This window comes from Lissotriton vulgaris, chromosome 3_1, assembly GCF_964263255.1.
Source record: "Lissotriton vulgaris chromosome 3_1, aLisVul1.2, whole genome shotgun sequence".
In the NCBI taxonomy this organism is placed as follows: domain Eukaryota; kingdom Metazoa; phylum Chordata; class Amphibia; order Caudata; family Salamandridae; genus Lissotriton; species Lissotriton vulgaris.
Window position 1 is genome coordinate 1,373,764,510 of NC_141689.1, and position 12,069 is coordinate 1,373,776,578.

General features: G+C 44.4%; 1 protein-coding gene across 1 annotated transcript in view; it reads right to left on the reverse strand.

Annotated features, from left to right (window-relative positions):
• The window catches only part of ANP32B (acidic nuclear phosphoprotein 32 family member B), a 191,932-nt gene extending 181,194 nt beyond the window's left edge, over window positions 1-10,738 (reverse strand). The window contains exon 1 of the mRNA XM_086961843.1: window positions 10,451-10,738. Within this exon, the coding sequence (XP_086817969.1) occupies window positions 10,451-10,504 (54 nt within the window). The 5' untranslated portion in view covers window positions 10,505-10,738. The remainder of the gene's footprint in view (window positions 1-10,450) is intronic.
• Between the last annotated feature and the right edge of the window lie 1,331 nt (window positions 10,739-12,069).

The window sequence follows — 12,069 nt, forward strand, 5'->3', positions numbered from 1 at the left end:
CCCCCTTATGTGCAGAAATCTATTGATGGCACCAATGGAGTCAGAGGTACATCCCGCTGTGGCTCTTGCCAATCATGTGATTTCATTATTACTGGTGAAACCATAACATTCAATGATATTACCATCCATGCGAAGGAACTCTGCACATGCAACACGCGGAATGTAGTTTAACTCATTGTATGCCCCTGCAATTTGGGCTACGTGGGAGAGACTGCACGCGCAATAAAAACTCGCATGACAGAACACAGATCTGCAATTAAAACAAGAAAATACACGGCACTGCTGGTAAGCCATTTTGTGGAATATAAACATTCACCCATAGAGGCCAAATGGTGTGTTTTGGAGAAAATCCATACACCCAATGACAGAGGTGGAGAAAAAATTAGAAAGAAAAAAGAAGTCTACTGGATATTCACTCTTGGCACCTTTAACCGAGGGTTAAATAATGAACTCCCGTGGGAGAATGCAATTACATAAACTACCCTATATAGGAAATCTTGATGACCCCCGTGACCTTTCTATAACCATGTTTGGCTTTTCTTTTACTTCCCTCTTTTCCCTGCTTTTTATCCTAGAGCTCCTTAATAGAATCTAGGATCACACAGTGACATTTACTGTGGTTTTAAGTACAAATTTTTGCCGTCCCTCGCTAGATTACATAAAAATAATAAATTAGCAAGGAAGGTTCCACACGATGCAACCAATGTTGACATCTTTCCCTTTTAAGTAGCGTCGAGTTTTTTCTTTTCTTTTTTTGAGACCTCGCGTAAAATACAATGACCTCTCAATGATATGAGAACAATAAATCAACAAGAAATAACATGGTTCTCTGCGATGCAACCATTGCTGACACCTTACCCTTTAATTGACGCTGGGTTTTCCCTATCGTAACCTCACGTAAAATATAATGATCTCTTACTTTAAGAGAGGGTGTTGCCATATCCCTTTGCCAATCAGGAGATCATACATTATATATATATATATATATATATATATATATATATATATATGTGCTGGGTTTGAATTTACAAACCCTTCCTTTCGGACAACGCATTAGACGCCATTGACGACGCCGGTGTAGAACTTTGGATACAGGTACGTGTGCCGCGTAAAGATTTCTCTGTCTCTGTAAGAGATTCTAACAACTCCGTCAATACCGTCCGTTTAGATGGACTAAAATAAACAGATGCGGGCGAAATGCTGTTGTTTTTTCGGCATCGATATATTACAAAGCCGTTTATCGACATTGTTTTTATTTATTTTTGCACGTTAGAAAAGAAATATTGTCTGTCTCTTGTTAAATAGAAGCAGACTGTTTCTGAAAACACCTCATTTACGAAGCAACCATTAATATCTTCATGACATTTTTGTTGGCAGATCTCGTGCAATTCTAATAAGCGCGCGTTGATGCTGGTGGAATTTTCCTGTTTTCACGAATTAACCGGATATATACACGTGAACGGACAGCGCACTCAATCTTGTCCTTGTTATCAGGTAAAATCCTGTTGACACGTGCCAAAAGATATAACGACACATGACATTAAACTCGCTATTAAATAACTGCTTAATCATTACCCGCAGAACAGCAAAATTGTGAATCCTGCTGCCCGATCTGCTTCCATGTGACAGTTTTAATTTAAAGTTGTGCCGTACCTTCACTGAATGAGCAAATTGTATTTTTTAAAAAGGTAAGATTATTTATTTCAAGGGCAACTAAAATTGAATTTCGAACCACTTTGATCGACATCCCTACATGATATCCTCTCTACATATACTTTTTTCTAGAATGTTTTAAACAAGATGGGTGTCTTCCACCAGTGAAGTACTTTGTACTTCAAAACTAGGCATACGTCTTCGCCGAATTAAAGGTAAATCCAATGATAATTAATAGATGCCTTAGTAGGAAACCTATGACATTACAAATAACTGATGGAATTATTATTATTATCCTTATGACAGGTTGCAAGATAGCAAGTTGTCCATATTTAAGGATATCGTGCACAACTATTTCACTTTTCGAATAAAGGAAAATTTATGAAGCATACGAAAGGCGACAGTAGGTATGCTCCAATGCTAGAAATCCTAGAGTGAACTTTAGTAACCAGGAATTTTTATAAAACAAGCTTTGGAAATGCAATAGGTCTCGCATTAGAAGAGTTGGAGTTATTGGTCTTGTAAATGACATATTTTATTAATTTGTTGTTTTTTAAAATTGCTAAATTGATGGCTTTGTCATTTACAATGCCAATAGTTATAACTTTTGCGAATGTGGCACCTATAGCATTTGGAATGCAACATGTTTTGTATTTACGTGACTTAGATGGCAGCTCTGGTCGTTAGGCCACATCTCTAGAGAGCAGGAGAGTGCAGCAGGGGAGAGAAGCACAGCAATGCAATAGGTCTCGCATTATGAAAGTTTGAGCTATTGGTATTGTAAAGGACACATTTTTTATTTATGTGCTTGTTTTGAAAATAGCGAATTAATAGCTTTGTTATTTACAATGCCAATATTGTTATCTTTCGCAAATGTGACACCTATTGTAACACAATATGTGTTGTGAGGGTGAGGGGTTGAGGGTGAGGGGTTGAGGGTGAGTGAGGGTGAGTGAGGGTGAGTGAGGGTGAGGGGTCGAGGGTGAGTGAGGGTGAGGGTGAGGGGTTGAGAGTGAGTGAGGGTGAGGGGTTGAGGGTGAGTGAGGGTGAGGGGTTGAGGGTGAGTGAGGGTGAGGGGTTGAGGGTGAGTGAGGGTGAGGGTTGAGGGTGAGTGAGGGTGAGGGTGAGGCTGAAGGGTTGAGGGTGTTTGAGGGTGAGTGAGAGTGAGGGTGAGGCTGAGGGGTTGAGGGTGAGTGAGAGTGAGGGGTTGAGGGTGAGGGGTTGAGGGTGAGTGAGGGTGAGGGTGAGGGGTTGAGGGTGAGTGAGGGTGAGGGGTTGAGGGTGAGTGAGGGTGAGGGGTTGAGGGTGAGTGAGGGTGAGTGAGGGTGAGGGTGAGTGAGGGTGAGTGAGGGTGAGTGAGGGGTTGAGGGTGAGTGAGGGTGAGTGAGGGTGAGGGGTTGAGGGTGAGTGAGGGTGAGGGGTTGAGGGTGAGTGAGGGTGAGTGAGGGTGAGTGAGGGTGGGTGAGGGATTGAGGGTGAGTGAGGGTGAGGGTGGGTGAGGGGTTGAGGGTGAGTGAGGGTGAGGGGTTGAGGGTGAGTGAGGGTGAGGGTGAGTGGGGATGAGGGGTTGAGGGTGGGTGAGGGGTGAGTGAGGGTGAGGGCCAGTGGAGTGAACATGTCTCCTCTTCATACCTCGAGCGAGCAGAGGTGGCACGTGTAGCTGTCCTTGGGGCTGCTGGTAGGCGCCACCCAGTGGAGCCAGCACGCTCCTGCAGCTCGGGCCTGTGCAGTAAATATGCCCCCTGGCCTGTGAGCTGGAGGATGGGGTGGGGTGAGAGAGGCAGAGGTCAGAGTTGGTCAGGTCACAAACCCACAGATGTTTTCCCAATGAAACCAAGCTCCTCCCAGGGAAGTCACTGAGCTGCGGGAGGTGATAGATGGTGTTTTCATTTTTGTTACAAAAAGAGGTCAGCGTGGCATGGGGAGCCTGCGACAGTGGGGCAGGGAAATGTTAGTTCTAAAAGAAAATGTGTTTTATAGCCTGGGAAGAGGTTTCTTCGCACCATATATATAGATCGTGTCTGTTGGTGTGTAAAAATGTATTGTTCGCAGGAGGCTTCCGAAGACGAGCCCTTCGATCGGCTGCTTAGGCCCAGATATTAAACCCAATGTGGCAGCATTAGAGGTTTGCTTGCTTCGTATTGATTTCGAGTGCTCGGGGTGTAAAAGGCTGCATGTGACACTCCCTGTAGTTGAAATCCATTTCAGCTGAGAGGTGCTCTGTAACCAGGATTGACCCCCAGCATGAGACAATGCAGCACAGAGACCAGAATCCCATAGAATGTGTTTCTGGGCCGCATGAAATGCGACACGGCGGGCAGGGGAGGGGGCGGAGCGGGGAGAGGGAACAGACGGAGGGAAGGCAGATAAGGGGAGGGGGGAGGAGAAATGCGACACGGCGGGCAGGGGAGGGGGCGGAGCGGGTGAAACCAAGCTCCTCCCAGGGAAGTCACTGAGCTGCGGGAGGTGATAGATGGTGTTTTCATTTTTGTTACAAAAAGAGGTCAGCGTGGCATGGGGAGCCTGCGACAGTGGGGCAGGGAAATGTTAGTTCTAAAAGAAAATGTGTTTCATAGCCTGGGGAGAGGTTTCTTCGCACCATATATATAGATCGTGTCTGTTGGTGTGTAAAAATGTATTGTTCGCAGGAGGCTTCCGAAGACGAGCCCTTCGATCGGCTGCTTAGGCCCAGATATTAAACCCAATGTGGCAGCATTAGAGGTTTGCTTGCTTCGTATTGATTTCGAGTGCTCGGGGTGTAAAAGGCTGCATGTGACCCTCCCTGTAGTTGAAATCCATTTCAGCTGAGAGGTGCTCTGTAACCAGGATTGACCCCCAGCATGAGACAATGCAGCACAGAGACCAGAATCCCATAGAATGTGTTTGTGGGCCGCATGAAATGCGACACGGCGGGCAGGGGAGGGGGCGGAGCGGGGAGAGGGAACAGACGGAGGGAAGGCAGATAAGGGGAGGGGGGAGGAGAAATGCGACACGGCGGGCAGGGGAGGGGGCGGAGCGGGTAAAACAAGACGGAGTGAAGAGAGATAAGGGGAGGGAGGGAACTGATGTGCACGCGCTTTTAAGCTCAATGCGCATTGAGCTTAAAAGTCACGGGCACTGCAAGGAATCGCCACGATTCCTTGCAAGTTGGTTCAAGAGTGGATAAGCCCCCATAGTCTCGCAAGCTCGATGCGCATGCGCATCGACAGGCGAGACCTAAAAAGCTTTTGTGACCAGATTTTATTGCAATTTAGCAACATTTCTGATAAATAAGTGGATGGTTGCCGAATAGAATCCCTGTATTCAATGTTCAATTCTAAATCTGCCATTACTGGTCTAGGATAAATTGCACAAATAATAGACGGAATGAAAAACCTAACGGTAAGGCCCTACGAGCAGCATGGTTTTTGTCCCGTATTAAAAACAGCTTCAAATAGATGAATAGGCGTTTAAGAGATCTAGCAATATACAATTTTATATATAGCCATGTGGACTCGAAATTTTATTAAAATACAAAATATACTAGGAGGATAAAATTGTTTCTAAGTAAAAAACATCCCTTTTTTCTAGTTTCTTTATTTTTGGATATAAACGTAACTGTAGCAGTATCTGACCGTTAACCCTTTCTTTCCTCTTTTCCATTTTTATCTATCTCTAATTTCAATAGGTAATATCTAAACCCACGAATGTGAATTGCAAATGATCCATAAGTCCTTTCTTATATATATTTAAAGGTAAGTAACCTCATCTAAAAGTGTATATGAGATAGGTAGTCACAGTAGTCCAGGCTAACTATGACCTTATAGACAGCTAAACAAAAAGTTTCCAGTATGATCTAAAATAACTAGAATATGTAACAATATGAAGAATTTAAACTTTAAAATTAATTAGGATATTAGCACTAGGAACCTTCTATCTTCACTGTCTGTATTCATGATTCTATTTTTTCTGTATGAGTTTTTTACCTCATATGTTGATTCTGGTTTGTACAATGCTTAATATGTTTAAAAATTAGTGTAAATAGCTCCTGAGTTAGTAATTATGTGTTCTTATCTAGCGGTACATCATGGTGTTGTATCAATTATCTGGCAAAATGTTATAGTAGAATTGTATTTCATTTAAATACAAGAATGAGTGATCTAAAACAGTATTTTCTCAATTTTAGAACTATGCTGAAATTGTCCTGATGAAGACATTGTATGTGTCGAAACGCGTTGACAGACATCAGCTTCTTCAATCAGTTCTGGGAATTATCAATGCTTTAATCTTCCCCCGAACATAATATATTATTGTGATTGAATATTTAATTTTCTTTTAATGTATTTTAAACACAATTCTTCTGTATGATTGAACATGTCCATATCAACTTTTATAAATATAATTACATTTTTTATGTCATCAAAGCACGTTGTTGTTCTATTTCCCTTCTTGTGTTTGCCTTATTTTATTGTATTGTATTTTTTGCCAGATATTTACGTTGTTTTTGCCTGGGTATTTACCTTTGACATAAAGGGTTCTCTAGAGGATGCCACAGGGATATCTCTGGAACTGCAACCTCGACTAGCATTGTTATGTAAATGGGACCCCTCAGACATCTCCCGCTATCAAAAGATTCTGGTAAACTTGGGCTGTGCGGTTGCAAAAAGAGATATTGCCCAGGAATGGGAAGGAGGGGATTCCCCTGTGAGGAGATTGGTAGGCTGGCATGGAACATTGTAAGCTGGATTAAAAGGAGGTGTGCAAAGGCTGGGGTTGCCTCCAGACGTTTGAAAACATTTTGGGGAATTGGTGTTCTGGGACTCCTTAAAGGATGGGACGAGAGCAGCACTAATGGAGCCTTCTCCTGAGGGAGTCTGGAAAGTGTACAACGGACAGCTTAGGATTAGACTCACCTTAAGGTTGTATGCATGGGAGATGGATTGGTCTATTACCAGCGCAAGGAAGTAGAATGTTCATTGATTGGCTCCTGACTGATCAGTGTGGGTGGTTGGGGGGGGACTTACGGACGCTTGGAGTGCAAGGTGGTTTGATGCTTGTATGGGTTTGTTTGGTTGTGCATAAAATAATAAACACATTCTCAGAAAAAAAACAATACAAGTATTTTTCGTAGAGGCAACTAAGGGGTGACACTAATGCATCCATTACAGGTGCTCTGGCATGTGGCGAGGTATTGACTGCACCCAATATATACTAACATTGTGGGCCGAGTTATTTACCATGTGTGGTGTGTACTGTCCATTCAAGCGGATACCCTGCAAATTATGAGTAACATGCAGATTGTGGTGCTTGCTGCACCAAATACAGCATGTATCTGTATTTACAGGGCATTTAATCTTGGTAACAGCAACAGGTTTGCCCTGTTGAAATGTACCTGGTAAAATTGTAGAAGCTGTTGCAAGGAACATTAAACTCCGAAATCCAATAGTTGTGGTAATAGGAGTTACCAAAGACCTGAGAATGGATCTGCCCACTCAGAATTAGGGCTCATGTCTCACATACGCGTTTCCACACAAGGTGACTGTGCTAATTCAGCAACACATTATTGCAGGGTCCACTCACCTACACCTGACTCTCTAGGTCACTTTCTCAGTTCTACTCTAGGCAATCCGTACTTGTTACAACACCGCACCATAAACCAGAATGCTAATTGATGATTATGTTTTACCATAGTTGAAGGATTACACTGATCAAGAAGTTCATCTCAGATATTCCTTTAGCCAGAACTTTATGGAATTATATACAGTTGTATGGCCAATTGTCTTTCACATCAACACAAACATTCAACAGTGATCTTGCTGGTGTTACATCACTAGATGATTCGAAAATATTCTGCTCCTGAAATACTGCCTGTACGTGCCTAAAATGACGGCCGCAACAAACCCTCCTGCGTCTCTCCTGACCTTTTCTCCCTCCTCCCCCTACCCCCTTCCCCTCTACTCCACTTTCCTGCAACTGACCTTTGCCCTCACCTTTTCTGGCCCTTAGTCCCCACCCAGTTTATCTGTGAATTTTTCCTGCGTCAATTGAGATCTAGCTATTTTGTCTGATGCCTGATGGAGCTACCTGGTTCAGCTATAGGGGAGACAGGCCGGGGATTCCCTCCTTGGACGTCACCTACCCAGTCGGTCTTTAGACAGACTTCCTTTCGTCTCTCCTGTCGTCGCTTCCCGCATCCTCCTCTATTTATGTCTCTCCTCTCTCAATGTATTGAGACTGAACTATTTTGTCTGATGCCCGATGGAGCTACCTGGTTTAGCTATAGGGGAAATGGACCGTGGTTTCCCGCCTTGGTCGTCACCTACCCAGTTGGTCTTTAGACAGACTTCCTTTTAGTCTCTCCTTGTTGTCTCTTCCCTTACCCTCCCTTTCTCACCTCCCCTGCCCCCTCCACTACTTTTCTCTCTCCTAATTGTATTGACTATTTTTTGATGCATTTTGTAATTGTTGATCTTTTTCTGTAACATTGTTGATTCTCATATAAAGCGCTCGGATACCTTCGGGTCTAGCCAGTGCTATACAAAACTCTTTAAATAAATAAAATAAACGGGGGTTCCAATGGCTTTACTAATGATTATTTGACTGTACAAAGAAACCAACATTAGATGTCAGAGCAGGCTCTCTTCGGGATTAGATTTAGCGGTAAAAAGAGCACAAGAGTTTTTACTTTCTGTACTTTGTCCAAAAGAAAGCAAAACTACCGAAATAAGTTGCATATCCGACGTCAAAAGGAGATATGCTCTATTCATGTGTACCTCCAAAGCCACAATACACTTATCCTAACAAAAAGTCAAGCGGAACACCTAACGCACTTGGCCTCGAAAAAGGGGACACGAATCTTGGGCTCTGAGATGTCGTTGCCCAGGCGGCATGAATATTACTTTAGCCATTGTCGTCGATACCGCTTGCACCCGCCAGCAAGCCAGCCGATTCTGAAACAGCATCGGGGAAAAAAAAATGTTTCCGGCTGCTCTTTTACACAAGAAACGCATCAAAATACTAGACTTGATAATTCACCCCTTATACGATATATTTTGTTTTTCTCATCTCCTTGTTCTTCTACGCAAGATCGGCTTTAGTATTTTTAACAGGCGTTTAAATGTATCAGTATATCACTTTTTTACATCCCACTTAAATATGCGTACGTCTATATTAAAAACCGTGTATTTTAACTTGCTCGCAGGAAAAATTCTGGCAGCTTTAAGTGTTTGAATAAACTTCGACTACGATTCGTGGGGCTGCTGCAGTCTGTAGGCGGGGGCGGCAGTAGCTCGCACAACTGACATGCGCTTGAACTGTAACCGCCGCCATGTCCTCGCTCACGTCCAGCGGCGCACAAGCCCCAACGACGTGTTCGGCCCAATTACAGACGTCGAACGCAGCGACCTTTTCCTCGGCGAAATGAGGAGCGGCAACTCCAGGTGACAGCAACGCCCGGTACCGAGGGCTTGCCATGAGGCCCCCATGTCTGACGAGTACCACAGAAGTGAGTCGTGCGGAGCATGATCGTGACGAGGTGGTCCTGGCTGCGCTGCTGTCCGGTGCGGAGGGAAATGGTGTATAACGCCGGCGGAAGATGGAGGCTCAACATGGCGGCGCCAGATGAGGGTGGGGAAAGCGCGCTCCCGGGGCGAGCGAACGGGAAGCAGACACCCTTGTGAGCAGATCGGAGCAGTACAATGATTCCATCCACCCATCTATGTGTGTCCTGTGTATGTTCATCAAACACGTACAGCCGCATTTGAGAAACAAAAGGGCTATTTACATACAATGTGAAGTTTTGCGTCGCCCCATCCTAACTCTTGTGCACTTTGCTCGCGTGTTGTCTTGTGACTTTCGGGACGTAGACTCGGGTTAAGGAGACGGCGGCCGCAGCCCCTGTTCTCGATCAAGCTGCAGGAAGCGCCTTGTGCCACCTTCAGCCCATACTCGTAGCCACCTTTAATGTCGCCAGGACTGTCCGCGTACACAAAGGACTTCGCGCACATACTTATCCACATAACTTTTTTTTTTTTTTTAGCTCGATCCGTTCTAAATGAAAAGACGTACAGTGCAAGGATATAGTTGCATCGCAGGTTAAATTAAATGGCGAGCGATTGCGACACGGTTATGAAACTTTTACTAAACATAAACGGGGGGGGGGCAATCTCGCACAGACTAACCCAATGAGAGACAGGGACCATATCACTTTATTATATCAACGCTGGACAACGTAAGTTTTGTCTCACGGAGACTCTGCCAAAGCAAGCATGGCTTCCAAAGGGGGCGAGTCTTCCAGTCCTCATATTTCCCTTCTACTGATGCTTCCACACACAGAAGCCCAGACCAAAAGGGTGGGTGGCTGACGCCGCTCTACTACTAAATTCCTCTAAAAAATGTTTTTCTGCTGGGCTAAGAGTGGACTTGCATCTACCCAACATGGCTACCAGCTACACGGCAGCCTAAAAGCTCCCGTGCCGCTAGCGAAGCTACTAGGACTGAACTTCAAAGATTAATCTCCCCGTTCACAGTCGTATCCAACCTAACCCTTAGACATCATCGCCTTTAAACCAATGCTCGTCAATCTGCGTGAAGAGCACATAGCACTGGTCCCGCGCCTCCCGTGTATGAATTGATCTTGAGCGCTACACCCCCTCTTCTGTCCTTCTCCGGGGGACTTGGTAAACAAACTAATAAACAACAGACATAGGTACAACTCGAGGGGCAAAATACCCGCCTTCTGACTAGGGTAACCTTTTAACCTGAACCCACACACACACTCGAAGAAATGAAAGAATCACACATGTCAATTTTTTCTTACCTCAGACGGCGTCCTGTTTCTGAGCTCTAAGTGAATTCTCTTTTTCATCTCCATCTCGCTTCACTTTACTCGTCACTCCCCCTTGACAGTACCTGTAATAGGGGATCGCGGAGATCGGTCCGGGCTCCAATGGAGGTTGAATAGGGCAGGCTTCGTGCAATGGATGGAGGAATAGCTCAGCCTCAACGCCAAGTTACTCTTTCAGGAGCGAGGAGGGAAAAACAGACACTGCAACAGAAGGGAAAGATATCCGCTCTCGTCCCCGCCCTCTACAGGCCACTCGGCAGAACTGCAGATCCCCTCACACCAGGGTTTTATTTGTTCAAAACCAAGGGCGCAGCAGCACCACACGAAACCCCCGGGCAGTTGCTTAGCGTGCTCGTTTGCCCGAGTACCCTTTCTCTGCGTCTTTTCTGGCATGTTTCCGTACAAAAATAATAGAATTATCCCCTCACCCGTGATTATGGTGACTTTCACCAAACCGATGGCAATTCCTTAAGCAATCAAGCTGTTTAACTAGAAAAAGTACAAGATATTTCCCCCTGCCAGGCAACCGGGGTCCTCCTACGGCTTTTATTTCCGAACTGAATTTAGGCGTCGTTTTAGACGAGAAAGAATATTCTAACCTGTTCTGTACCTTTTCAATATGAGGTTGCACAATTCCCAGTTAATATTTTCATTTTACACGTCTATGCTTTACTTTTTGACTTTTAAAACTAGAGCAATAGGGTCAATTCCTCAGCAGGCATAGAATTGTGCCTTGAGATCACCTCCATGAGCCACAAACTAGATTTTGGTGAAAAGGCAACTGATATTTGTGAGTAGTTGGCTCATTGATATGGCATTCATAGATATTAAGGATAAAAACACTCAGGGTCTGCTTACAAGTGCCCTTGAGGGATAAGTGATATTTAACAAACCTGATAAAATCTTACAACCCCCGTTCGGAATTTATTGGGAGTGATAGCATTTATTCACAGTAGTTTCCCTTTAATGAGGAATAACACTTGGAGTTTGGTGACTGTCACATCAAAATCCTCATGTCATGTTAATTACCGAGTGTGGTAAACAACACACCTCTGGGCCTTTTATTGAAGGTCTCTCTGGAATTTCCTTCTCTGTGAGAATGAATCAGAAGTGTTTTCATTATTGGCATCCTCCAACAAGCAGTCCATGGTGAGGTCGTCCGTCCAATTTTCCTTCTCCGCATCTCTACTCAACCGTTATCTGCATACCCGTACTGCAGCTTCTATGTTCCCCATGACTGGGTGGGGTCCATAGACTGGTGGCTGTAGAGATTCAAAGATTTTGGCCTTCTATGTAGGGGTGGGGTCCAGAGAATGGTGGCTGTAGAGATTCAAATATTTTGGCCTTCTATGTAAGCCATGAGTAAGAACTGCAGGGTTTTAGGTGTCACCCTTCTGTGAACGAGAGAGAAACTTTGGTCTTCCTGCTATACAACCAGAGATACCCTTCTTGATTCTTTTTACAGCTGCAGTTTTCCACCCATCTTTAACATGAAAACATAGATTAGATAGCTGATAAGCTTGAGTTAAGGTCAGCTAAATAATATGGCTTGAGTTTTTTGATAGTGCTTCATACCACACTCCGGGTTTCGA